The sequence below is a fragment of the Phoca vitulina genome, unplaced genomic scaffold (assembly GCF_004348235.1).
Source record: "Phoca vitulina isolate PV1807 unplaced genomic scaffold, GSC_HSeal_1.0 scaffold20, whole genome shotgun sequence".
In the NCBI taxonomy this organism is placed as follows: domain Eukaryota; kingdom Metazoa; phylum Chordata; class Mammalia; order Carnivora; family Phocidae; genus Phoca; species Phoca vitulina.
This window is the reverse complement of record NW_022589723.1, coordinates 37,092,901-37,119,353: the sequence shown is the minus strand read 5'-3', so window position 1 is coordinate 37,119,353 and position 26,453 is coordinate 37,092,901. Positions and strand designations below refer to the sequence as shown.

The window sequence follows — 26,453 nt, the reverse complement described above, 5'->3', positions numbered from 1 at the left end:
TTTCTTTCTTTCTTTCTTTCTTTCTTTCTTTCTTTCTTTCTTTCTTTTTTTAAGATTTTATTTATTTGTCAGAGAGAGAGAGAGCATGTGCAGAAGCAGGGGGAGTAGCAGGCAGAGGGAGAAGCAGGCTCCCCGCTGAGCAAGGAGCCCGATGCAGGACTCGATCCTAGGACCTGGGGATCATGACCTGAGCCGAAGGCAGACACTTAACCAATTGAGCCACCCAGGAGTTCCAGTTTTTTGTTTTTTGTTTTTTTCTTTTAAGTCATTCTCAGATATGTAGTCACTGTGATAGAATAATATAGGAAGAGGCTGAGCGAAAGACCTGGATTCAAATCCTTTCTCCGCTACTGAATTACTACTGGCTCTGAGCCTCCCTTTCTTCATCCATAAAACAGAGTCACATCGGGCCGCTTCAAAGGTTCTCAGGCCATGTAATGGCCTGAGACACAGTAGGTGCTCACCAAAAATTAGTTTCCCTGCAGTGCTTCCAGCTTTGAGAATCTGAGATCAGGCCTCTGATGATCCAGCCCCAGCTTGAAGAAATCTTGGTCTGTTTTCCATTTGAAGGTGCAAAGTTTATTTTTCTGAAATAAACTTTATATTTTGTGGTAATTGTAGATTCACATGCAATTGTATGAAATAATACAAAGAGCTCATGTACCTTTCACTCAGTTTCTCCCAGTGGTAACATCCTGCGTAAGGAGAGCACCATGGCACAATCAGAAAATTGACATTGATATAACCCATTGACCTTATTCAGATTTCACCGGTTTTATATGCACTCGTGTGTGTGTGTGTGTGTGTGTGTGTGTGTAGTTTTGTGCAGTTTTATCACATGTGGGGATTTGGCAAAGTTCGTTTTTAAAATCAAGGTTTCTTTTTCTGTTAGATTCTAAGGGTTTTCATGTAAGAAGAATGAAGTTTTAGAAATTGGGCATTTCAGAGGTGTCTATTAGTTAATATTGTTGTGCCCTCGAAACATGTCTTTTTCTTGTTGTATCCTTTTTCTTCCTTTTTATTCTTTCCACCAAATGAAAATAGTGTATTGTGATCATAAAATTCAGGCATAGTATACAGAAAAGTATAAAGAAGAAAGTTTTAAAAAACACCTAAAATCCCAACTCATGGAGAAAAATATTGTTGGAATTTTGGTGAGCATCCTTCCCACATATATTTTTTTTATGCATGCTGTTCTATATAATGCTTTCCCCAATGTTATGTAATGCAATCCTTTCATGTTCATATAGATTTAGTTTTAATAAATAACTCGATAAATATAATTTTATTTATTTATTTTTTAAGATTTTATTTATTTATTTGACAGAGAGAGACACCAAGAGCAGGAACAGAAGTAGGAGGAGTGGGAGAGGCAGAAGCAGGCCCCCTGCTGAGCAGGGAACAGGACGCGGGGCTCAATCCCAGGACCCTGGGATCATGACCTGAGTCCAAGGCAGACACTTAACGACTGAGCCACCCAAGTGCCCCGATAAATATCATTTTGTTACATAGCCTTTCCTCCATGAATAAACCACAATTTGTTCCTGGCTTATTCTTTTTTTCTTCTAATTACAGTTCAGTGAACATCCTTATACATTTAAATTTGTGTCCAGTTATTTTCTAAGAATAAATTGTTAGAGTTGGAATTTATGGGCCTGGCAGGTATCTACATATGAAGTATATGTACATTTTCTCACACTGCCTTATCACACAGTAGTGGGTGAGACTGCCCATTCATCAGCATGTTGATCAACAGTAGGTATTATTAAGCTTTTGAGCCTTTGACATTTAATAAGTAAAAAAGAAGATATCATTTCTTCCTTTTACTTTAAATATTAAAAACAATCTTTATTGCTTTTTGCTGATTTTGAAAGTATTACATGCCTGTTTTAATAAGTTTAAATAAAAGAGAAATTAAAGAGAGTAAAAATCAGGGGCACCTGGGTGGCTCAGTCGGTTAAGTGTCTGCCTTTGGGTTCAGGTCATGATCCCGGGGTCCTGGGATCCATCCCCACATTGGGCTCCCTGCTCAGCAGGGAGACTGCTTCTCCCTCTCTCTCCGCCCCTCCCCCTGCTTGTGTGTGCTCTCTCTCTGTCAGATAAATTAATAAAATCTTTAAAAAAAAAAGAGTAAAAATCACCCTATAATTCTCACACAAGAGAATTTGATATATACCCTTAGGTATAGAAGGTTAAATTTTATAAATGCATTAATTAGATTTTCCTTACTAATCTGTACCTACTTTCACTAAACAACACATTTTAGGCCTTTTTCTCTATGAGCCCATGCAGCTATACTCCACTCTTTTAGTCAATTGCATAGATGATATTGATAAAATATTATTTAGGTATTTCCACTTTTTTCACCATAATTGTTAACCATATGAATATAAATTTTTGCCTACTTGTCCATTTATTTCCCTATGCCAAGTTCTGTGAGATGGAGTTGTTGGATCAAAGGATCTGTAGATTTGTAATAAATCGTTGGTGGTACTGAGCACTATAAATTTTTTAGTGCTTAACAATAATATAGTTATGAGAAATATTCTTTTGTGACTTGCCTCTTCAATATTCTTTGCTCGCTTTTCTATTAGATCGTTTACTTCCTTTTGCTGACTTGGATAAGTTCATTATATGTTTAAAAATATCAATTCTTAAAAAAAAAATAAAAATATCAATTCTTTGTTTAAATGTACAAAGTTTTTAATTTTTATGCAATTAAATCTTTTATGTGTTCTGGGTTTTATATCTTGCTTAGAAAAATCTTTCCTAATATTTTAATACTCTCCTCCATTTTGTTTTAGTTCTTTATTGATTTAGAAAATATTTGGATGTTTACTCTCCTTGGAATTTATTTTTGTGAATGATGTGAGCTAGCCAGGTGCCTCAATACCATTTATTGGACAATCCATTCTTCTCTTACCTATTTGGAACACCTTCTTTATCATATACTAAATTCTCAGATAGCCATAGATCATGTTCTGGACTCCCTGTGGATCTGTTCATCTTTCTTAAGCCAGTAAATACCATGGTATTTTGGTTTTTTAAAATTAAATTTTATTTTATTTAAATTAAATTAACATATAGTGCATTATTAGTTTCTGAGGTAGAGTTCAGTGATTCATCAGTTGCATAGAACACCCAGTGTTCATTACATCACATGCCCTCCTTAATGCCCATCACCCAGTTACCCCATCCCCCCACCCACTTCCCCTCCAGCAACCCTCAGTTTGTTTCCTATAAATACCATGGTATTTTGATTGCTCTAGCTTTGTAGTTTGTTCTGACATCTGGTAAGGCAAGCCCTTGCATTAAATTTGAGATAAATTCACTCCTTTAAAACTTTGAATCTTCCCACTCAAGAACATTTATTCAAGTCTTTTATGTCTTTTAAAAAAGGTTTATGGTTTTCTTCTCATGGACTTTCGACATTCTAAAAGTTTATTCTTGGGTATTTTATATGTGTTGCTTCCATGTGAATAGAATCATTTTCCCAAATATATTTTATGACTTTTATATATTTATATATATTGTATAATTATATATATAATATATATATTTTACTGTGGGTCTACAGAGAATCTATTGACTTTTATGTTGATCTTATAACCCCTAGAATAATAAACTCCGTAAGAACTCACTATGTGTCTATCCCCACCACAGCTCTGCCTAGCTTACTGCCGAAATATAAGAGTGTCTGGGCCATTTTCTTTTGTTTGTTTTCAGTTGATTGTGTTCTCTAGATAGTTTATCTTACCATCTTTCAAATAAAAATTCTCTCTTTTTGGGGGAGCGCCTGGCTGGCTGAGTCGATGGAGCATGCTACTCTTCTCGGGGTCGTGAGTTCAAGCCCCACTTTGGACGTAGAGCTTACTTAAAAATAAACAAACAAACAAACAAACAAATAAATAAATATTAGAATTTCTCTCTTCTTAGTGTCTAAACCTTTTCTTTCTTTTTCTTGCTTCTGTGCAATGGCTAGAACCTCCAGAACATTGTTGAATAATAGGGGCGAGAGCAGGCATTCCGGGGGTTTCCACCAGTTCGGCCATCTGGAGTTCTCCCTGGAGGAAGAGGTCCCAGGACCCAGCAAGCCCCGTAAGACTAGGTCATGGCTCAGGAATCTGAACCCTTCGCCGCAGCACAGCTTGGGGGAGCCCAGTTGTCCAGCTTTGGGCCGTCCTAAATCCGGGCCAGCTACCAGGTTTGGTGCGGGACACCGATCCGAAAGGGGAGCTCGGGTGGGGCGCTGGATCCCTTTTCGGAGAGGCCCGGAGGTGCGGCGGGGCTGCTGCACTCCGGGCAGCACCCCCCGTCCGCACCAGCTTTTGCCCTCAACGCTTCAGGGCGCATCAGCCCCCTCGGAGGCTGGGCCGGCCGGCCGGGCGGGATCGCTGGCGCCCGGCCGCCGCCTCGGGGAGCTGAGCTCAGTGCCGGGCTGGAATTCCGGGTGTGGCCGCCCTCTGGCGCCGGGTGACCCCGGGCTTCCCAGCCCCTTTGGAGGCAGGCGCCCAAAACGGAGCGGTGCCTCGCGGGCTGCGGCAGACGCGCGCCGGGGCTGGAGGAGCGGCAGGTGAGGACGCCGGGGCGGGGCGGACCCGGCAGTGAGGCTGCGGGCGCGGTGGGGCTGCGGGCGCGGGTAGCCCCCTCCCCGCAGGGAACCTTCTCCCGTCCTCCAGCATCTCCGCCGGCTTTCACTGGGAGCAAGGCAGCAGGATTCGAGGTTGGCGTGGCGCCGGGCTGGCCCCTGACTTGCGCTCAGCAGCATCCTCACTCGTACTCAGAGACCTGTCCTCACGGTCCGTCCCTGGGATGCTGTCACCAGCCTGGGAGGGAGGAAGGAGGAGCGGGCCTTTAGCACCGGAGTCTGGATTCATACCCCCACTACCCCACCGAGATTGCCGAAGTGACCCACCTTGTCCTTGCTGATGAAGCGACAGCCTTCAGTCTTCCTCCTACCTGCCTCTCAGCAACCACTGATTCCCATTCCTCCTTCTGACACATTCCTTGGGCTTCCATGACAACCCCTACCCCTAGGTTTCTTTCTAGCTCTTAGCTCTCTCTCTCCTAGTCTCCTCCGGGGGACTCTCTCCTGCACACAATGTTTAAGTGTTGTGCTTCTTCGGGTCCCAGATTTCTCTCCTCCCTCTCCGCCTCCTTGAGATATAATCCATATACCGTAAGATTCACCCTTTTAAAGTGTACGGTTCAGTGGCTTTTAGTGTATTCACCAAGTTGTGCAGCTCTCCCCACCGGCTAATTCCAGAACGGTTTCATCACCCCAAAAAGAAACCCTGCGCACATTAGTCACTTCCCATTTCCCCTTTCCCCAGCACCTTGGCAACCACTAATCTACTTTCTGTCTCCATGGATTTGCCAGTTCTCGACATTTCCTGTACATGGAATCATACAGTATGTGGTCTTTCATAACTGGCTTCTTTCACTTAGCATAATGTTTTTACGGTTCTTTCATATTGTAGCTTGTAACAATACTTCACTCCTTTTCATGGCTCAGTAATATTCCATTGTGTGGATGTACCACAGTTTATCTGCTCATCAGTTGATGGGTATTTGGGCTGTTTCCATTTTGGGGAATTAATTATCATAATGCTATGAGTATTCTTGTACGAGACTTTGTATGCACACGTTTTCAGTTCTCTCGGGGTGTACACCTAGGAGTGCAACTGCTGGGTCCTATAGTAACTCTATGTTTAACTGTTTGAGGAACCACCAAACTGTTTTCCAAAGCAGTTTTACCATTTGACATTCCCACCAGCAATACATGAGGGCTCAGTTTCTCCGCATCCTCACCAACACCTAATATTGATTATGGTCCCCTAGTGGGTATGAAGTGGTATCTAATTGTGGTTTTGATTTGTATTTCCTTGATGGCTAATGATGTTGAGCATCTCTTCACGTACTTATTGGTCATTTGACATCACCTTTGGAAGAATGTTTAGTCAAACATTTGCCCAGTTTTAGTTGGATTACTTGACTTTATCATTCAATTTTAAGAGTTCTTTTTAGGGGGGCACCTGGGTGGCTCAGTCGTTAAGCGTCTGCCTTCGGCTCAGGTCATGATCCCAGGGTCCTGCGATCGAGCCCCACATCAGGCTCCCTGCTCTGCGGGAAGCCTGCTTCTCCCTCTCCCACTCCCCCTGCTTGTGTTCCCTCTCTCGCTGTGTCTCTCTCTGTCAAATAAATAAATGAAATCTTAAAAAAAAAAAAAAAAAGATTTCTTTTTAGGGGGCGCCTGGATGGTGCACTCTTGGTTTTGACTCTGGTTGTGATCTCGGGGTCATGAGATTGAGTTGTGAGATGGAGCCCTGGGTCGACTCCACCCTCAGCATGGAGTCTGCTTAGGTTTCTCTCTCCCTCTCTCTGTAACCCTCTTCCCACCTCCTGCAAGTGTGTGTGCTCTCTCTCTCTCAAATAAATAAATACATCCCCGCTGAACAGGGAGCCGGATGGGGAACTTGATCCCAGGACCCTGGGATCATAACCTGAGCCAAAGGCAGACGCTTAACTGACTGAGCCACCCAGGTGCCCCTAAATAATCTTTTTTTTTTTTTTTAAAAAAAGAGTTCTTTTTAAAAAAATTATTTTAATTGTGGTTAAGAAAAACACATAACATAAAGTTTATCATCTTAACCATTTCTAAGTGCATTTGTACAGTTCGGTATTGTTAAGCATATTCATATTGTTGTGCAAACCGTCTCCAGAACTTTTTCATCTTGCAAAACTGAAATACCCACGAAATACCTCTCCACCTTCTCCTCCCTCCAGCCCCTGGCATCCACCATTCCACTTTCTGTTTCTTTGAATTTGATACTCTAGATACTTCATATAAGTGGAATGATACAGTATTTATCCTTTGGGACTGGCTTATTTCACTTAGTATAATATTTTCAAGGTGGAGTTCTTTATATATTCTGGATATTAGTCTCTTATCAGATATATGATTTGCAAATATTTTCTCCCATTCTGTGGGTTGTCTTCACTTTCTTGATGAATCATTAGCACAAAAGTTTCCAATTTTGATAAGGCTCAGTTTATCTTTTCTTTTGTTTCCTGTGCTTTCGGTATCATATCTTTTTTTTTTTTTTTAGATTTTATTTATTTATTTGACAGGGAGAGAGACAATGAGAGAGGGAACACAAGCAGGGGGAGTGGGAGAGGGAGAAGCAAACTTCCCACTGAGCAGGGAGCCTGATGTGGGGCTCAATCCCAGGACCCTGGGATCATGACCTGAGCCGAAGGCAGACGCTTAACGACTGAGCCACCCAGGCGCCCCTCGGTATCATATCTTAAGAGACGATTGCCTAATCAAAGGTCACAAAGATTTACACCTGTTTTCTTCTAAAAGTTTTGTGGTGTTAGCTCTGACATTTTTGAGCTTATTTTTATATATGGTGTGAGATAGGGGTCCAACTTAAATCTTTTGCTTGTGAATATCGAATCCCAGCACCATTTGTTGAAAAGACTAATCTTTCTCCCATTGAACTGGTTTTGGCGCCCTTGTTGATAGCTTCTCTTCTTTATGTATCCACTTTCCTAGCTCCTGTACTCATTCGTGGGCCAGTAACTCAGAAATTTATCCCTTTGGCCTGGACCTTTCTTCTGAGCTCCTTACTCCTATATAGCTTGACATCTCCACTTAAATGTTTCTCACACAACTTCAAGACAGAACTCTTGATTGTTTCCTTCAAATATGCTCTTTTTCCAATATATTTTTCCCTGTTTCATCTCAGTAAAACAGAGCAGTATCCTACTTGCTTAAGCCAGAAATCTAGAGTCATATTTGACATTTTTGCCCTTAGACCCCACGTCCAATGGATCACCAAGTCAGGTTAATTTTATTTGGAAATATATATCCTGAATCCATCCCTGGCCTTCCAACACCACTGCCACCAAGTGTGAGACATCATCTCTCCATTGGAATACAGTCTCCTAACTCATCTGTCTCCATGGAAAAATTTTAAACATATACAAAAAAGGAGAGAGTCGTAGGGTGGATACCCATGTATCCATCACCCAGCTATAATAATCATCAACAGAAGATTGTCCCTATTTCATCAATACTTACCTCTACTCCCCCCTTCCCCACCTCCTTTGGATTACTTTCAAGCAAATCTATGTGTCAGAGCGATCTCTTTAAGATACAAAGTTGATAGGGGCACCTGGGTGGCTCAGTTGTTAGGTGTCTGCCTTCGGCTCGGGGTCATGATCCCAGGGTCCTGGGATCGAGCCCCGCATCGGGCTCCCTGCTCGGCGGGAAGCCTGCTTCTCCCTCTCCCGCTCCCCCTGCTTGTGTTCCCTCTCTCGCTGTCTCTCTCTGTCAAATAAATAAATAAAATCTTTAAAAGAAAAAAAAAGATACAAAGTTGATAGTGTATTTCCCTGTTTAAATCCCCTTATTGATTCCCCACTGCTTTTAAGAAAATGAAAGAAACCCTTATTGGGGTGCACAGGGCCCTGCATGATCTAGCCCTGCCAACCCCTCCAGCCTCGTTGCTCCCCACTTCACTACTTCTACCCTCTAGACACAAAGGCTCTGTTTATGTTCCTCATACATGCTACACACCTCTGGCCTCAGGGCCTTTGCACATCCATCATAAACCCTCTACAATGACCCCTCTCTAACTCCCTCCAAATACCCTCCCCCATCTGATTAGCACCCATTGGCTATCAGCTCAAAATGCCACTACTTAGGGAAACCTTCCCTGCTTTCCACGGCTGAGTCAGGACGCCCTGATAGAGGTCCAACTAGGACGCTGGGCTCTTCTTTCGTAGCATAGATGACATAGTTATAATTATGTATTGATTTATATAAATATTTGTTTCATGTCTGCCTCTCCCACCAGGCATTTTGGGGATAGTAGCTTGCCTTATCCCTCTTAGTACACACAGCACTTACACGGAGCTGAGCGAACTGCAGACGTTCAGCTGGTGTTTGTAGGCGGGAGGCAGGGAGGCTGGCAGCCCTTTGAGGACTGTGACCCTGCTAGCCTCTCCTGGGGTAGGGGGTTCTTCTGACCACAGGAGGGTCAGTGGCCATTTGCAGTTCACCCAGTTCCTAGCTCTGCTTTGTTTCTCCCTCAGACAACACTTGCTTTCCTTCCTGGGCTGAGGCTTTCTCGCCCCTTCGCTGAGAGTAACTGAGGCCCAGAGAGAGGGAGTGGCTTCTCCAAGCCCCCTCAGCAGTGACAGGTACTTCCACGCCGGCCTCTCTGTCTTCTGGCCCCCACCCCCAGCCTCTTTCAGGACCCTAGACTCCTTCCAACCAGCCCCGTGCCCTGAGAAGAGCCTGGAGGGCCCACAAAGCCAGCGTGAATCTGAGGTGGGTGTTAGGGGATGGTTGAATTGGGGTGCGTTGGATGGTATCCGTGGATGGACAGAGCGGGCTTGTCCCGAGAGTAGCCACGCCCCCTGGTAGCCTTGGGCGGGGGTGGGGGGCGGCTGAGCGGCCGGGCGGCCTGTGGGCCCTCCCTCAGCAGGCTGGGCAGAGAGTAGCCCCCAGGAGCACAGGAGTGCTCTGTTTCTTAATGAATGCAAGTCTGTTTTTCGACCTGAATGACCAGCTTCTTGTCTGGAAATGGCCAGGCCCGAAGTGGCCGGCCAAGAAAAAGTGGTCTGTGACCAGGTCCAGGGGTGCCAGCTTAAACAGATGCTTCCACAGCAGTGGAAATGCGGGATGAGGCCAGCGACAGGCAGGTCACTCTCCGCAGGACCAACCGCCTGCTCCTCGGTGTGGCCTGGGCTTCGCGAGAAATCCTGGCCGCGCCCGGCAGCAGAGCTTCCATGTTTCAGCTCTTTGTCCGTCTGTCTCCCTGGGGACTGTTCTCACTCTGCGGGCCTCTGAGCTCTGGCCGGGAAGGGGCGGCAACTGCTGGCCTCAGACCTCTGGGGGAGGGGGGCTGAGCTGTGGGAGTGCCTCCTGGGCCCCCGCGGCGGGGCGGGGTGGGGGGCAGTCCCTGGGTGGGGCCCAGGTGCAGAGAGGGCCGTCCTGCAGAGGCTCGCTGGCTGTAGTCCCAGGGGAAGAGTCAGTCATGCAGGAGCTCTGTGGGTGCCATTTGGGGCCTGGTGGGGCCTCAGTCTCTGCTTCCCATGGGCGGCTGCACTTCTAGGTATCCCTCAAGGGGCATGATGGGATGTAGAGTTTTCAGTGTTGCTGGCAGGCGTGGGGGGTGGGGGGCGAGGCTGTGAGACCCCCCCCCCCCGTCGGCCCCAGGGCTAGGCCATGACCTCTCAGACCCCCCCAGTAGCCCTGAAGATCTGCAGGTCAGAGAGGGGATTTCCCCCCATTTTATAGGGGAGCAGACCCTGAGGAAGGTGACTGGGGACCACACAGAAGGAGGTCAAGGGCAGCGAAAAGCAAACTTGAGTGACTTGCTCTCTCTCCAGGTCTTGTGTTTGTGTCTTGAGTCCCAGTGCGGTGGAACAAACTACACAGAGGAGCTTCTCAGCAGGGAGTGTTTGTTTATTCAGTACACAGTTATTGAGCACTTACTGCATGCCTGAAGCTGTGTGCAGCCCCGGGGTGAGATGAATAAGGAAGACGGTCTAGTGGGTCTAGTGGGGAGACAGCCACTTAAATGGGCGGTACAGCAATGAAGATATCTGAGCAGGGGTCTGCTCTCCCCGGAGCTAGAGGCTCGCCAGGCTTCGGGGAGTGGAGGTGTTGGGGGATACGAGCGAGAAGGTCTCCACCTTGGGCAGGAGCTAAGCAGGACCCAGGCAGAGCCGGGAGGACAGCTCACTAGCAACGCTCCCAAATGCCTGAGAGAAGTCAGCCTGAGCACTTTGATCCTGAATTCCATCCCTGTGAGGACCTGGGCCTTTCTAGTGTACCCCGAGAGCCCAGATCTGGATGGCGGGGGTGTGTGGGAGGCCCTAGAGCAGGGAAGAGGGCAATTGGGGTCCTTTAACTGGGGTGGGGCCAGTCAACCAAGCAGCTAAGGGCTTGGCTGACCAGCTCTGGGCTCCACAGAGAGGCCTGGGCAGTGGGCAGCGTCTTGGCTGCCAAGAGTGGGAGATGGGGCCAGCCTTGCTCTTGGCCCTCCCGGCTCCCATTGGGTAGAAGGCCCAGGGGCCTCTGAGATCCCTGTAGGTAGGTGTTCTTGTTGGCAGCAGAGCTCAAAGGGGTCCTTGTTCAGGCTGGATGCAGCCACCCCCAGAGGCCTAGCCAGCTCACATCTCCTCCTGAACAACTAGCTCTCCCAGTTTGTTTGGTTCTTGGAGCGGAGAAGATAAAAGCTTGGTGGGGGTGGGGAATAGGAAGGGGTCTGATCTAGGGAACCCCACCTCTCAGACAGGCCCCTGCATGGCTGTCTCAGCCCAAGAGACCTCCTTTGGTCTCCCCCAAGCCCCGTCTACTGGGAGCACTACGGGAGAGGGCAGAACACCAGGCGCGGAGCCCTCTGGGCGGCGTGCTGAAGGGGACAGAGTGCAGGATTTCGGCCAGACCGGAGTTTGAATTCAGCTCCACTCCTCCCTGCTTGTGTGGTCAGGAGCTCGTGCCTTACCTGTCTGGGCTGCCTCCTCATCTGTATGACCGGACGCCAGAGCGGGCCTCAGGGCTGGAGGTCCTGAGCCACACCTGTCCCCTCCCCTCTCCCCAGGGGCTCCCTCCGCTAATAGGGCTTGACTTGGTTTGAACCTTCCGAGTCCTTCCGCCTCCTGACCCTGAAGGCCTGTTGGGGGTGTGGTGGAACCCAGGCCTGGGTGTCAGACCTCCACGGGGTCCTGGCCCTGCCAACGACTGCGTGTGGGCACGTCACTGGAGCCAGCTGGGCCTCCCTTCTGCCCCCGTGAAATGCCAGCAGAACCACCTGCCCCACGTGAGTGGCTGAAATGACGTCTCAGGTGTGCCCTGGTTGTGGGGCTTCTGGTCCGGCTGTAAGTGCTGGGAAAGTGAATGGGCTGCAAGCGGGGCAGACCCTCTGCTCTCTCCCAGCCTGGGGCCTTGGCCCATGCCCTGCTGCTTCTCGCTCTGCTCTCTGCTCTCTCTTCACTTGTTCTAGACCCAGCTCCGGGGGCACCCGGAGGTTCCGCTCCAGTGTCCCTGCAGCATACGTCCGTCCTGCCTGCTCACTGCCTCTGGCTGGGCACCTCCCGTCTCGTAGGCTCTGGGGAGGATCCACTAGAAATGGAGTCGGATGGGCTAAGATCATCTCTTCCTCCAGAGAGGCTGCTGGTCAGCTTGCAGATGGCCCTATGCAGGTCTGAAGCACCTGTGGTTCTGCCAGTGGCGGCCAGGGTCATTTGGTCCAAACTGTGACGTCTTGGGAAGCAGGGCACCTGGCCTTCCACCTTCCCATTCATTTCAAAGCTGCCCCAGGTCGTCAGAGGGAGCTAAGCACATCCCTGGCTCAGGTGTTCTCAGACCTCCTGGGACGTAGGGTTCATAGCTGCGCTGAGCACCTGCCCCTGCTGAGCCCTTTGCCGGGGCTGCTGAGCTGGACAGCTGGATGGGGGGCACCCAGCGTGTGGCCCCCAACGCACCGAGCCCCACCCCCGTATACTCAGGATGCACTTCAGCTGTGGGCTTTTCTCCCCTTTTCTGGGCAGCAGAAACAGCAAAGCAGTTGTCCTAGATAAGGAACATCAGCTTCGAAAATAAAGTGAGGTGCAGTTTCTGTGTAAGAAATACTAGGATTATTTTTGCAAAAGAAGATCGCTTTTTCTCTTCAGGTTTTAGAGTACTGATGATCAGCCTGACTTTATCAACATTATGCCAGTTTCCCTTTGGCAGAGGTCTTGTCAGCCGGTGTCTGGGCTATGTGTCAGGACTGTGGCCCTGGGAGGGACGTAGGGAGGCTCTCAGGAAGGACATAGAGCCAACCTCTGCCGCACAGAAAGCTGCCCCTGCTTCCCTGGCGTGACCTAGTAAATGTGCTCTGTGACCTGAACAGATGAAGGAAATCTCTATGAACAATGTGGTTCCTGTCTTGCCAAGGGTGTTCCTGGAACTCTAGAGGGGCAGGGCCCTAGATCCAGAGCCCGGGGAGGGGGATTCCACCTGGATTCCAGGGGAGGTATGCTTCTCCCTCTGAGCCCCAAAGGAAGGAGAGACGTGGGGGCGAGATTCATCCAGTGCTTTCTTTACACTGGTTGCATGTTTCAAATCACCTGAGAGCCTTGAAAAGCCTGAAACTGAACATCTGACCCACCAATTCCAATCCTAAGTGTTTACCCATAGAAATGAATACTTGTGTCCACACGACAGGTACTGGAATGTTCTTGACCACACCTTCGCAACAGGCAAAAACTGGAAAACTGCCCAGATGCCCATCTAGAGTCAAATGAATAAATCAGCTGTAGTATGTCCGTGTAATGGGATACTAAACACTAGTGGAAATGCACAGTTTACAGCTACACACAACACCGTGGACGGACCCCCCAAATGCATTGCTGAGTAAAGGAAGCCACATAAAAGAGTATGTGTGGTACGATTCCATTCACAGAAAGCCCGGAGAGGCAGAGACCACGTGTGTCGTGGAAGCCCGGATGAGGGTCATCCTTGTGGGTTTCGGGGGAGGGGACGAGACTGGAAGGAGCAGGGTGGGGGGTTTCTGGGGGCTGGTTTCCACGTGTGTTCTATTTGTGAGATGCACTGAATTGTACACTTATTTTATGTGCACTTTTCTGTGTGCAAATTATTCTTTACTAAGAAGTTGAAAATATATAGTTACCTAGCGGCTCCCCCCAGAGGCTCTGATTTAATTGGTGTGAGACAGGGCTCAGGCATCATTTTTTTGTTTGCTTTTTGGAGAAGCTCTCCATGTGATGCTCACGTGTAGCCAGCAGGCTGCACATAAGAGTTGATGGGACGGTCTCTCTCCTCCGTGAAGGAGGTGGTGCGCCGTGTGCTGAGGTGGAGGTGGGCCACCTTGGTGGCCTGTGAGTTTTGTGCTTTCAGGGACGTGGTGCTAAGGTGTGGGTTTTTTTGTTTGGAAGAGGGCTCTACTTGGAGGTCCCCGGGGCCCAGGGTCCTAGCTGGCTGCCGAAGGGGAGAAACTGTCGCTGGGCCTGGCCTTGAGAAGGGCTGGCAGGCCCCCCAGGATGCTCTAGTATCTCGAATGCCCAGAAGAAGTCAACTTGGGAGGCCCCCAAGTTGCCCCAGGGGACCTGCCTGCGACCCTGGAGGCCTGGCTGGCTCAGGCTGCTAGGCCTGGCTTTCTGCTTCAGCGTGGCTGGGGTACGGCTTGGAGGAGCCCGGGGGGGGGGGGCGGGGTTTGCCCTGGGGCTATGAAGGGTTGAGTGTAGACAAGGGGGCTGGGTAAGTTGGAGGAGTGTTGCCTGGGCACAGGACAGCCCAGGGGCATGCCCTTCAGTGGACAGTGCAGGGGAGGCAGGAGGGCCCCAAATACCACATCCATCCCATCCCGTCTGAGCCGCTTTCTCCTTTTTCTTATGTCTTCTGCCTCCCACTTGAGCTCCCCGTTTGGTCAGTCAGCCAGGATGGACTGGGTGCCTGGCAGTGCTGGGCTGGTGCTGACGCCTGCTCCAGCCGCCTGCAGGGGCCCCATGGGCTCCGTCCTCCATGCCGTTCCCTCCTGCTGCCTGGCTTTGTCCTGCCCTCCCCGCTCTGGGAGTGTCACCATCTCTCTGTCTCTGTCTCCTTCCTTCACGGTAGCAAACACTGGGTGCCTGCTGTGTGCTGGGGATACAGGGCTGGATGAGACACACCCCTGGTGGAGCGCAGAGTTGACTGGGGGCAGACGGATGTGTAGACAGACAAGCACAGTCTGGTGTGGTAAGTGCTGGGGCGACAGCATGACGGATGGGACGAGGGACCGCAGAAGAGGGACTGACCAGCTCTGCAGGGGGGAAACCAGGGAAGGCTTCACAGAGGAGGTGACATTTGAACTGGGGCTCTAAAGATGAGCGGAATTCCCCAGGTGGATGCGCGTGGAGAGGAATTCCAGGTGCGGAGGACGAGCCCCTGGGGAGGGTGGCTGCAGCAAGGAAGCTGGGGCTCAGGGGAGCCTTGTGGGGGAGCCTGGGAAGGGAAGCAGGATGCTCAGGAAGGCCTGCGGAGGTGGCGAGAGGGGACTCAAGAAGGAACACCAGCAGCAGAGCGGCGGCACCGGCTCTGGGCCCCAGGTGGCTCTGTTGGTCGTGCAAGGTGCGGAGAGGGCCAGGCATGTGAGCAAGCTTGTCGCCCGCATCCGCGGAAACGACGGTGGTGATGCGGCTGGCCCGCGCAGCAGGAGTGGAGAAGGTGGATGGTGTCGTGGGTTAAGCGGTGGTAGGGCTCTTGGGGCCTTGGGGATCGATTGGTCATGGGGGTGGGGAGGAGAGAGCTACGGATTCTGGCTGGGGCCGCTGTGCTGGGAGGAACCTTTCAGGGATGTTGGGTGCTCGGAAGGAAGCAGATCTGGGGGATGACACCGAGTGCGCCTTGCTGGATGCATCCTGATGGCGGGCTGAAGCTCAGGAGGAGAGGGGGTGTCAGGTTAGAGATTTAGATTTGGGAGTGCCCGCCTAGTGGGAGTATTTTGAGCCTGGGAAACATCGAGAGTGGAGTGCACATGGCAGGTGTCCTGTGAAGCCTGGAGTTTGCAGGACGCAGCTCGACTCTGGCACCTCTGGATGCCCTCCTCGTGGTCTCTCTCTTCCTCCCCTACTCTCTCTGTGGCCCCCCGTTTCTTGACTGGCCTGGCTCCTCTCCTGACATCTCCCCGGATCTGCTAGCTGCCCATCCCTGCCCTTTCAGCTGCCCTGAGCGGCAGGCCCCACGCTGGGCTCATGGCGCGATAAGCTCAGTATTTGTGGAGGGAATGAAGGCAGGCTTACGGGCGGGTCAAGTTCCTGCTGCGTCCTCTGGAGAGGCATCCTGCCCTGGGACCAGGCTCAGCAGGGTGAAAGGGCCCCATTGGGGCCTTCCCCAACCTTTTCTACCCTCTCTAATGTCCAAAGTATTGGGCCTCCCCTTGATTACAATAATGATATTTTGGGGTGGGGGGCTTTGATTGAAAAAACAGACACAGATTTGAGGACTTCTGATCTTACCCCACAGTGTGGAGGTGGGTGGGACTGGATGGGCCGGGGGTGTTGTTCACAACACACAGAGCAACTGGCTTGAGGAGGTCTCTGTGGGAATGCACAGAGGCCGCCGGCATAGTAGGGGGGGCCCAGGCTGGCCCCCCCATTCTCCAGCTTCCTGCTCTTGAAGCCCCCTTCCTGGCCTTCTGCGGCAGGGCCCAGTGGGTCTTTGGGGGCTCCCCTCCTGACTGGTTCTGTGGTGACCACTCTGCCCCAGGCCTACCTGTGCATCTGACTTCGCGCCCGTGTCTTTATTTTTACTCATCTAAACACTGTAGGGGAGAAGACTGGTGGAAAGTCTGACTTGATCATTTTGAAAGCAGTACCTTGGGGCCCCAGGCGGGGTCTCTGTATCAGGAACATTAGGAGCCGGCCAGGAGGGACAGATGGACAGGTCGGAATGGCTTGTAACCATCCTGTTCATCATGCGTAAAGGGCTTGCTTTTAAGTTTAAGGATATTTGAAAGCCATTTGCTCCCAGTCACTGCGTTTTACCCCCGTTCTAATCTTCCTGGAGATGCTGTGGGGAATGTACAGAGCCTTCTTTTGTTTTTCTCACGGTCTGTCCCTCCTCCAGCCTCGCTTCCTGTCCCCACAGGGTCATTCCTCAAACGGGTCGTGTGTGCCTGCTGCACGCTGGCTCTGCTCCCAGCTCAGGGCCTTCGGTGAGGGAGGAGGCGGGGTCCCTGCCATGCTGGAGCCCCCGGAGGTGAGCAGTTCAGGCACCGACCCGGTGTGACAAGTGCCCAGAGGGAGGCAGGGATTGGGGTGCTGTGAGTGTCTGCCACGGGGGCTCCTCACTAGGCCGGGGGAGGGTGGAGGGCAGGCTCCCCTCTCCTGGAGAAAGTCACGCCAGACCCAAGGATGAGTTCGGTCTAGGATCCCCGCACAGGCATGATTATGAACGCAAAGTTAGATTATGGGAACCTATGCAGGGCGATAGTCCTACCCAGCTAGTAAGGTTTGGCTTCCTTTTCTCTGGGAGCCCTTCTGTGACTCTCGCTCTGTCTGCTCTCTGAGCTCCTACGGCCCTGACACCTCCAATCACCCTTTCCAGTGCCTGAGTGACAGGCTCCCTGCCGCTGAGACCATGGCCAAGGTCCTGCTTGGAGGTCTCACTCTATCCCTGGTCCTCCAGGTTAGAGTGTGTTCCTTCGAGCGGGCCCCACACCCTTCTCTTTCCTGGTGGCCCAGGAAAGCTCACAGGCTGCAGGGTCCAAGCTCAGTGGTTTGACTTGTGCACGCTCTGCGTTGGGGGCCTCTCCAACCAAAGCATGCAAGCCAAGTGAGGAACCAAGAGATGGAAGACGTGGAAGGAATCTACCACACAAAAATGGAACAAAACCACAGGCAAAACTAAAGGCAAATGACACACTGGGGGAGATGTTTGCAAACATGATAAACTAAGAATTAATGTTCTTGAAAAAGCATTTAATACAAATCAATAAGCAAACGTGGAGATCCTCATAGACAATTCACAGGTGGAAGTTCCAGGGGTTCATATGCCTACATGGGAAAACTCGTTCAACCCCTCCGTAAGCAGAAATAGAAATGAAAATAGCATGTTTTCACATACCAAATTTGAATAGCCAGGGTAAGGCCTCGGTGTCGAGAAACGGGCGCCTTCACGTAGCGCTGATGCTCGTGGTCATCAGCAGAGCATCTGGAAGCAGTTTGGAGTGGGTCTAAAGAGCCTGAGAAATATGCATTCTCCACCCACGAATCACACTTCTGAGAATCTGACAGGGACACCGGGAATTCCTCATGAGATCATGTTAAGCAACAAAAGTAAGACCTACGTATTATAATGCATAATTCCACTCCCATAAATTCTATATTTATGCATAAACCTTTTCTTTGGGTGATTTTTGAAGAATTTTTTTTCCTTCTGGGGTATTTTGATCATCATATTTATAGGTTTTGTCTTTTTCATATTTTCTATAATGAGCATAATAAAAATCAAGATGGGGAGGGAAACCCTCTTGAAATGTGAAATGATGGAACCAAATAAATCTAGAAATTACCTTTGGGGGTCAAAAGGGTCAAATCACTAGCAAAACTTGTTGCTTTGCGAGATTCAGGAAACCTATGTTGATGTGTGCACCAAAATTCTCCATAAGGGCAAGGACAGAGGTCACCAGGCCACAGGGCTGTGGATGGGCTGATTTTGTGGGGTGAGGTCACCTGGCTCTTCACTGTGTGATACTGGGTCCAGCCGGTCCCTTGCCTGGTCTGTTTCCTACTGTGTACACAGCATGGTAGGGGGTCAGACTAAATCATCTCTGATCTTGGCAGATCTCAGCTGAGTGGGCAACTCTGTTCTTGAAGAAGAGAACTTTGACTCGCCCCAGTGAGAGCTGAGAGGGACTGCGGGCTGGTATTTGCAGGCCTCAGGTTCCAGCTCCTTATCTGCCCGGGACCTTGTAGCCTGTTTGCGACCACTGCAGCGCCCTGCCTTGGCCCTGCTTCTTGGCCACCCTCTCTTCCTGTCAGCTTCTGGGCCCACTCTTTTGGGGGTGAGTCGGGCTGCTCAGGTTTTATTGATTCCTAGCCTGTCTCCTGGAGGGGCAGGAAGGGGGGACCCTATGCTTTGGAGCTGTTTAGGGGAGGCATGAACTGAAAAGCCACTGGGGAGCCCCACCTGCCCAGGGAGATGGCAGCTCCTCCCTCCAGGGCTCCCTTTCTGTGACATTTTTGAGATGGCTTGGCTCTCAGGGCCAAGGTGCCCTGACTGTCCGAAGGCCACCAGGCCACCTCCTGGTGCGGGTCCGCTCCTCCCCTCCCAGCCCATGTTTACCTGTGGGCTGACTGGAGCCCCCCCCCCAACCAACACACACCATCACTGCACCAGTTCCTCAGCTCTGCTTCGGCCTCCTGTGCTCAGCATCCTTCCTCAGATCCCGATGGCTTATGGGAATGCCGCCCAGGCACCTCAGGAACTTCTACTGTCAGCCGTGAGCAAGTCTTAGAGTCCTTTCTAAGACTGTGCTTTCTCAAGGGTGGGCTGGGCATGCCCCACTAAGGTAGGCTGATTTTCCTTCCGGTCTGGGCATAAACTGACCTGCAGGCTTCCAGAAAAGGCGGCATGAGATTGCCCCCTCTGTCAGGAACCAGAGCACTCCTGCCTGAGCTGCTGCCTCTGACCGGTCACATCTTCAGCCTCCGCCTGAATAGCAGGGCCCGTCTGGGGTGCAGGCAGAGGAGCCGGCCTGGGCGTGTGAAGCTGCTAGGGAAAGGTGCTCCCACAGAGCCACCCTTCCTGATGTGGGCCTGTTTCTGCGCAGCAACCAACAGATGCATGGAAAGACGGCTTCTCTGAAGAGCCCCGTGTCCTGCTCAGAGAAACTAGCCAGGGTTCAGGCACCCCTGGACTCCAGGTGAGGCCCCTCCCGGTCAGAGATACCTACGGATTAGGGATGGGAAGCCCTCAGGAGGACCTTAAAGAAAGGGGCAAATAAAAAAGAATGAAATCTTGCCATTTGCAACGACATGGTTGGAGCTAGAGAGTATTATGCTAAGTGAAATTAAGTCCGAGAAAGACAAATACCGTATGACTTCACTCATATGTGGAATTTAAGAGACAAATCAAACGAGCAGAGGGGAGAAGAGGAGATAGAGAGGGACAAACCAAGAAACAGACTCTGAACTCTAGAGAACACACTGATGGGCACTAGCGGGGAGGTGGGTGGGGGGATGGGTGACATGGGTGATGGGGATGAAGGACTGCACTTGTGATGAGGGTGATGTATGGAAGTATTGAATCACTTTATTGTACACCTGAAATTAATATTGCACTGTATGTTAACTGGCTGGCGTTTAAATAAAAAATAAAAAAAGAAAGGGGCAAAGGGGTTAAAGAAGGGGCAGAAAGGGGACCTTGTGTCTGGTGTTAGGCTGAGCATAGGCTGCCCCGTGCCTCTTCTTCCCAGTCCGGGGCCTGTCCCAGCACACGGGGACCTAGCAGAGTCTAGGCTTCTCAGATTACCAGCCTCCTCCCTGCCCACCTGTCCTCAGGCCAACCTGGCCAGGGCGAAGCTTTGCGTTCCAGCACCACCCCCTCTCCCTCAGCCTTGGTAGCCTCCCTCAGGTCAGGTGAGTCTGCTGAGCTCCAGGCTGCCGGGAGGGAGGAGGCTGCAAGGAGGGCAGTCCTGCCCGGATCATGGCCCACGGCCAGGCCCCGGAGCCGTGAGTCTGACATCTCCACCTCACCCACTCCCCAAACTGGTCCCCATCCCTGTGTCTCCTGCTCACCTATCCTTGGGTCTGCTCCTCTGCTTATCCTTTGGCCAGAGAAGTGGGAGAGGGTTTTTGATACCCAGGGGTGGGCAGCTCCTAAGCATCTCTGGGAGATGGGAGATGGAGGCTCAGGCGGATCATACCTCCTGGGGGGCCTGCTGCCCACTGCTGTCTGGGAGGAAGGCTCCCAGCGTGCAGGAGTGCCCTTCCCCAGGGCTGAGCTCCGTCCTCCCTGTTGCTTATCACCTTGCTGTGGCTCCTAGAGAAGGGCCTCAGTCTTCAATCTCTCCCCCAAGCTTCTGGCTTAAAGCCAGGGCAGACCTGGCACTAAGGATGTATGGGCAGGACTCAAGGGTTCCTTGTCCCTGGAATGGAATGTCTCTTTTGCAGTCTGCACTGGCCAGAAGGCTTGAAGGGTGAAGAGATAAAGAAGTGTGGCCGAGAAGGGGTAAGTGTGTGGAGGCCACCTTTTCACTGCCCACCAAGGGAGGGGCTCTGGGCTGCCCGAATCCAGGGACTGTTGGCTCCTTGGCCGCCAAGGCCTGTCACCAAGGGAAACCTGAGTGAGTGTCCCCTCCTGGGTGGGGGTGGTGCGTCCCCCTCCCATCATAGGCTGCCCGTCAGGACCTCCTGTCGTCATGTCACTGAGAGACAAGCTGCGCTTGGGACTCAGCCTTTCACCCACGCTGGCTCTTTGCCGACTGCTTGGTGCTAAGTCCCCGGAGCCCCTGCCCCCATGGCATTATTTCCTGGTGGCTGGTGCAGGGCCCCTTTGGGGATCTAATCCCCCAGGACTTCTCAGCCCCAGCTTGTGTGTTTGCAGACGCTACTGAGTAAATACAACCAACAATACCACAAGCTGTTTAAGGACATCCCCTTGGAGGAGGTAGTTCTCAAAGGTGAGCTATCTCCCAGGTGTGCCTGGACAGGTGCCTAGAGTGCCTGAGGCCCAGGTCTTCTCCTCTGGAGCCTCCAAGGCACAATTTTGATATGGGAACTGGCTGCCCTTTGCATGTGGTTGGGCCTGTTTTCTTTAGAAGTCTGAGAAGACCGGGCAGATGGGGGATCTGAAATGGGATTTATGAAAGTATTCTTGGGGCACTGTCAGGGCTTCAAAATTTTCTGTTCTGTTCTTATCCATGACTGTTCTTTCCTGCTCAGGCTTCTCAGTGAGCATGTGGGAGCATTTGCACAATCGAGGCCCTCTCTCCAGGGCAGGGCAAGGCGTTCTGCCTGAGGGAGCGAGAATCCAGGCTTAGGGAACCCTTTGAAGCATGAGTAGAGGAAGAGGAAAGCTCTAGCAGTTTGGTGGGCTCAGGTGGGGCAGTCAGGATTCTTGAGAAGGACTCAGGGTGCTGGTGGAATGGGTGGTTTGGGGCCTGGGGTTGGGAAGGGGGATTCTGAACAAGGCAGTCCCTGAGGCTGGGCTCTGGACTCCTGAGTGTGAGGACGCAGGCCCTAGGCCTTCGGGGTTGCTCATGGCAGTCTTCTTTCCTGTGAATTCCCAGTGTGTTCCTGCGCCCTCCAGAGAGACCTCCTTCTCCAGGGCCGGCTCTACATCTCCCCCAACTGGCTCTGCTTCCATGCCAGCCTCTTTGGCAAGGATATAAAGGTAGTAATAAGTGGGAAGGGCTGCAATGGGCCCATGAGGCCCCAGCCGGGAAAGAGACAGGGCCCCTACCCTGCGGGCATCGGGCACCTGGTGAAGCCTCTCACTGTGAGGCATCCCGCCTGGTCTCCAGGGAAGTAGCTTCACCCCTTCCAAAGTAGGGCCCCGATCTAGACTCCACAGAGTCTACAACAGTTCATAGCCAGTTTATTCTGCCTATGGGTGCCTCTGAAATGCCTTCAGAATCAGAGTGGCATGTCACACTTTGGGGGAGCCATAATTGTGGCCAGGTGGTGGCTCAGGGAACTCCATTACTGGAGTATGGGATTCACCAGGGCAACCATCCTTGGCCTCCTGGATAATAGGGTGAGAGCCCAGAGGGCAGGGGCAGGGCGGTGGGACACCTGGAAGGGGAGAGGGCATCAGAGGGTGGAACGCTCATGTATTCTCCCACCTAGGGCCAGGCTTCTCCATGGTGTCCATGCTGGGCTGACTGCCAGTCAGGGGGCACTACGCAGGAAGCAAAGGGACTGTGTCCTTGGGGGTGAGTCCTGAGAGAAGCATGCCTCTCCTCCCTCAGGTGGTCATTCCCGTGGTGTCTGTCCAAATGATCAAAAAACACAAGATGGCGCGGCTTCTTCCCAATGGCCTGGCCATCACCACCAACACCAGCCAGAAGGTCAGTGAGTCTCTGGACCGGCCATCCCTGTAAGTCTCCTGTCCCAGCCCCAGGATCCTGACTCTGGTACTCTCCCCAGTCTGTATTTACACCACCCTTTTCTGTTTTCTTTCTCTATCCCAGTACGTCTTTGTGTCACTGCTTTCCCGGGACAGTGTATATGACATGCTGAGGAGGGTCTGCACACACCTCCAGGTATGGAGCTCCGGGGCAGGAGTTGGGCCAGGGCGGTTGCTCAGGCCTAGACTGAGGTCTTGGGACCAGGCTGTTGGGAGAGGTTGGCCCGTCTCTCCAGCACAGGGACCAAGAGCAGGGAGAGGCGAGTAATGCGCTCAGGCTCACTGTATCTGAGCTTAGTCCTTGGGCGGGGTGTCTATCCTTATGAGCGTGTCTCTTTGAGGCCAGTGTCCGCTGTGTGTCCCCATGTGTATGCCCTCATCATGCTTCTTCAGTGTGCAGACAGAAGCATGTGGCTGCTTCCCAGTATGCCTACAGCTCTCTTTGGCCCACGCCGAGGAAGTGGGGAGGGGCGGCAGCGTGGGGAAGTACATTGCCTTGGATTTACCCTCTGCTCCAGCACTGACTAGGGGACTCCGGCAAACTCTGGGAGCTAGGCTTCCCCTGACCCAAGGTGGCTTATTTGGAGGTAAAGCTCTCTTGGAGAGTGCCAACACCTCCTCACTCCTGACCTTGGCTGTTCCTGATGGACAAGTGACCCCAGTTCCCTTTCTTCCTTAGCCTTCCAGCAAGAAGAGCCTGAGTGTAAGAGAATTTCCAGAGGAACCTGAGTGCGAGTCCCTGGTGAGAACTGAGGTTGGAAGCAAAAGCTGCCGGTGTGAGGGAGCCTCTGGCTCTGAGGCTTCAGGGCCTCCCAGGCAGCAGCCCACAATGTCCCCTTGTCCCCTTCCAGGCTCAAGAGCCAGTGGCCGTGCTATGCCAAGGGGTCCCCTAGACCTGACACGCTCCGTGCCATGTGGAGCCACTATGTCCTGGGCAGATCTGCTGACTTTCTGAGCAGAACAGTTGTCCAGCCCCCAGAACGCTGCCCGGGCTGGATCCCACATCCGTACAGCCACAGAGCCAGTGACCCTCCTCTTTTCCTTAGCAGGGTCAGCAGGGCCTTCCAGGGGATAGAGATGTCTTCGGGGAAGAACTCCAAAGGCTATCACTGTAGAACTCAGACAGACTCATTTGAGATGCCGAGGTCCCAGCAGTTTCCTCTGCTGCGGGGGTTCTGGGTAGGCAGAGCTGAGTGCTAGAACAGTGATGGGGATGGAAATGACCCCAGGGTGTTTGAAGTCTCCTTCACTAATCACTAAGCGTTTAGCCAAGCATATAATATGCACAGTACTATGCAGGGGATAGAAGGTGCTGTTCCCATTTTTGTTGATGGGGACCCTAAGTACCCCCTGCTAAGGTCAGTGGTGTACTTAGGGTCAGAGTCCAGATTAGGAGGACTTATCCCATCTAAGATACATTGTGCCAAGCTTTCTTGGGCTCAGCGGATCTGAGCACGTACCTGGGTTAGCTCACGTCTTGGATCCCACTGTGGTTCTATAGTAGCAGTCTTCAAAGACATTGTTCCCTGGAAGAACTGGTCCCAGCAAGGGAGCAGGTAAGAGAGACACGTGGTTGCTAAGGCAGTGGCTCCCCTCCTCCTGGGTACCTGCCAACATGCTCACTGGGTATCCGTACTGGTAGTACCTGGAAAGGCTTTGATAAACCTACTGTGGGCCCCTTAGGACAAGTGACATCCCAGGGTCATAGAGAGACAGTTTTTCCTGCCTTCTCTGCAGGAATTCCTCATCCCTGAGATGAAGTGGAGAAAAGTGTGCCCTGCCTCCAGGTCCCTGTCCCTCCCAGACAACATCCCTTGTATACCTCGGGCATCCATGGACTCCACAGACAGCTTCTTTCCCTCCAGGAAGCCTCCCGGGTCTGGTGAGCTCAGGGTGCTCGTCTGTGACAACTGCTTGCAAAGACCAGGCTTTCCCTGCCCCCACTTCTGCAAAATGGAAAAATCACAGCCAGCAAGGCTTCTGAGAGCTGTTTCGTACTTTATCCAAATCTATAAGGGAAAGCCAAGCCCAGAGCCTAAGCAGCTTGAGAATGGGGGGAGGTGGGCTTGCTCCTTGCTGGGCTGGGCTCCTGCTGCAGGACGATGCCTAACTGCTCTCCTATCACAGAGAAGGCCGTCTGTGAGGAGGAGAAGCTGGAGGAAGAGCCCAGGAGCGACGGGGAGCTGAGGCTCTGGGATTACCAGCTCCTCAAGGTCATCTTTGTGCTGTAGGTGACTATATTGGACATGGGGGGGGATCAAGCTCACCTGGGCGTCTGGCTGTTTGGCGCAGGGGCCTGTGTGTGTGGGGCGGTCACTGTCCAGAGTGAGGGCAAGGTCCTAAGTCAACTGAAGGCTCCTGAGTGGTGTCTGGAGGCTACCTGGCAGGCCCTTCTGCAGCGACAAAGCGCCTCCAGTCTTTATCCATGCACCCCTGTAATTTAGGGTGTGCAGTAGGGGGGGCAGGATGTGAAGCTATTGAAAAAAGGGAAAGTTGCACGGGATTGGGGAGGGGACAGCTGACAAAATTGGAGAGGGCCATCAGATAGACTAGGGGAGAGCCGTGGCCTTCCTGCCACCCACCTTTAGAGTAGTTTTTGGCACCCCAGACTTGTCTGTAATTCTGCCTAAGGACCAGCCGAGTGGTGAGCATGGTGGGGCCCCTGGCTTCCCCTCACCTTACCTCATGATCTTCCTCTGGTTCTGCTGGCTGAGTTCCAACTGTCAGCCTCAGCACTTGCTGGGAGAAGGGACGTACCACCTTGGGGGATAATCTTAACGGCCTTGAAGAGGAGGCACAGGACCAAGGTGGCTGGTCAGAGGGAAGGTGGGCTCAGTTTAAGGACCCAGAATTCCTGCTGGGCTTCGAAGACACCTCCATGGGGACGAGTCTCAGGACCCTCACATGGCCTCTGGGAACAAAGATGTCCAGGCCTGAATGTAACCAAGAGGCAAAGAGTTCTTTAATTCCTCCAGTTGCAGGAAGTAGCTTTGTCCCCACTCCTATTTTTGGTGAGCCTCCAAAAATGTCCTTTTTCCAGATAAGATATCCTTCTTATCTCTCTTTCTCCAGGATCTGCTTCTTGGTCATGTCCTCATCCTATCTGGCGTTCCGCATCTCCCGGCTAGAACAGCAGTTATGCTCCCTGAATTGGGATGGCCCAGTCCCTGGGCACAGGTGATGTCCTGTCTCTTCCCAATGCCTCGGGGATTGAAGGTAAAGGACAGGAGCCAATACCTATGGCCAGGCAGCTTGTTGTCCTGGTTGGACTTGGCCCTGCCCTTGGGCTGGCTTGACAGCTCAATCTGGCAAGCAAGGTTGGACACAGTGTGCAGGGTAAGGCCCCTTCTCTGATCTGGGGATCTCCTGTGTGCAGGTAACAACCACCTTGGCTTCTCCAAGAATGCTCTGGGTGCTAAGCTTCCACCAGTGACCCCCGTGGTTTATGCTGTTGCTGTGCTGAGACTGAGTATGAAGGAAAATACTCCAGATCCTTCCTCCTCCCCTCAACTCTTATCCCTGCTGTTGACAAAGCTCCTACAATTTGGGGACTCAGACATGAAGCCAGATTCTTGGAACCAGCCGAGAAATTCTGTATACTAAGCTTCAGCAAGCCCTTGGAAAAAGAAAGTTAGCTTGTTCCTTGGAAACGGTCTGGCACAGAGGCAGAGCACTAGGAACCAACCAAGGGACAAAGGCCACGATTTGGTACCTGGAATGCAGCTCTCCACGGCCACGCGGCTCGCGGCAGTAGTGGGACAGAGGCCCGGACAAAAACCACCAGTGGGCCTCTGCTCTCTCCCAACATACTGTGCTCTCA

The 26,453-nt window shown here is 51.8% G+C and overlaps 1 protein-coding gene across 1 annotated transcript in view; it reads left to right on the top strand.

Moving 5' to 3' along the window:
• Nucleotides 1–26,453, top strand: part of GRAMD2A (GRAM domain containing 2A) — a 31,736-nt gene extending 5,283 nt beyond the window's left edge. Inside the window, exons 2-11 of the mRNA XM_032418039.1 lie at nt 19,335–19,427; nt 20,677–20,734; nt 21,110–21,185; nt 21,795–21,898; nt 22,476–22,574; nt 22,698–22,769; nt 23,313–23,375; nt 24,371–24,515; nt 24,761–24,860; nt 25,706–26,453. Coding sequence (XP_032273930.1) covers nt 19,335–19,427; nt 20,677–20,734; nt 21,110–21,185; nt 21,795–21,898; nt 22,476–22,574; nt 22,698–22,769; nt 23,313–23,375; nt 24,371–24,515; nt 24,761–24,860; nt 25,706–25,814 — 919 coding nt within the window. The 3' untranslated portion in view covers nt 25,815–26,453. The remainder of the gene's footprint in view (nt 1–19,334; nt 19,428–20,676; nt 20,735–21,109; nt 21,186–21,794; nt 21,899–22,475; nt 22,575–22,697; nt 22,770–23,312; nt 23,376–24,370; nt 24,516–24,760; nt 24,861–25,705) is intronic.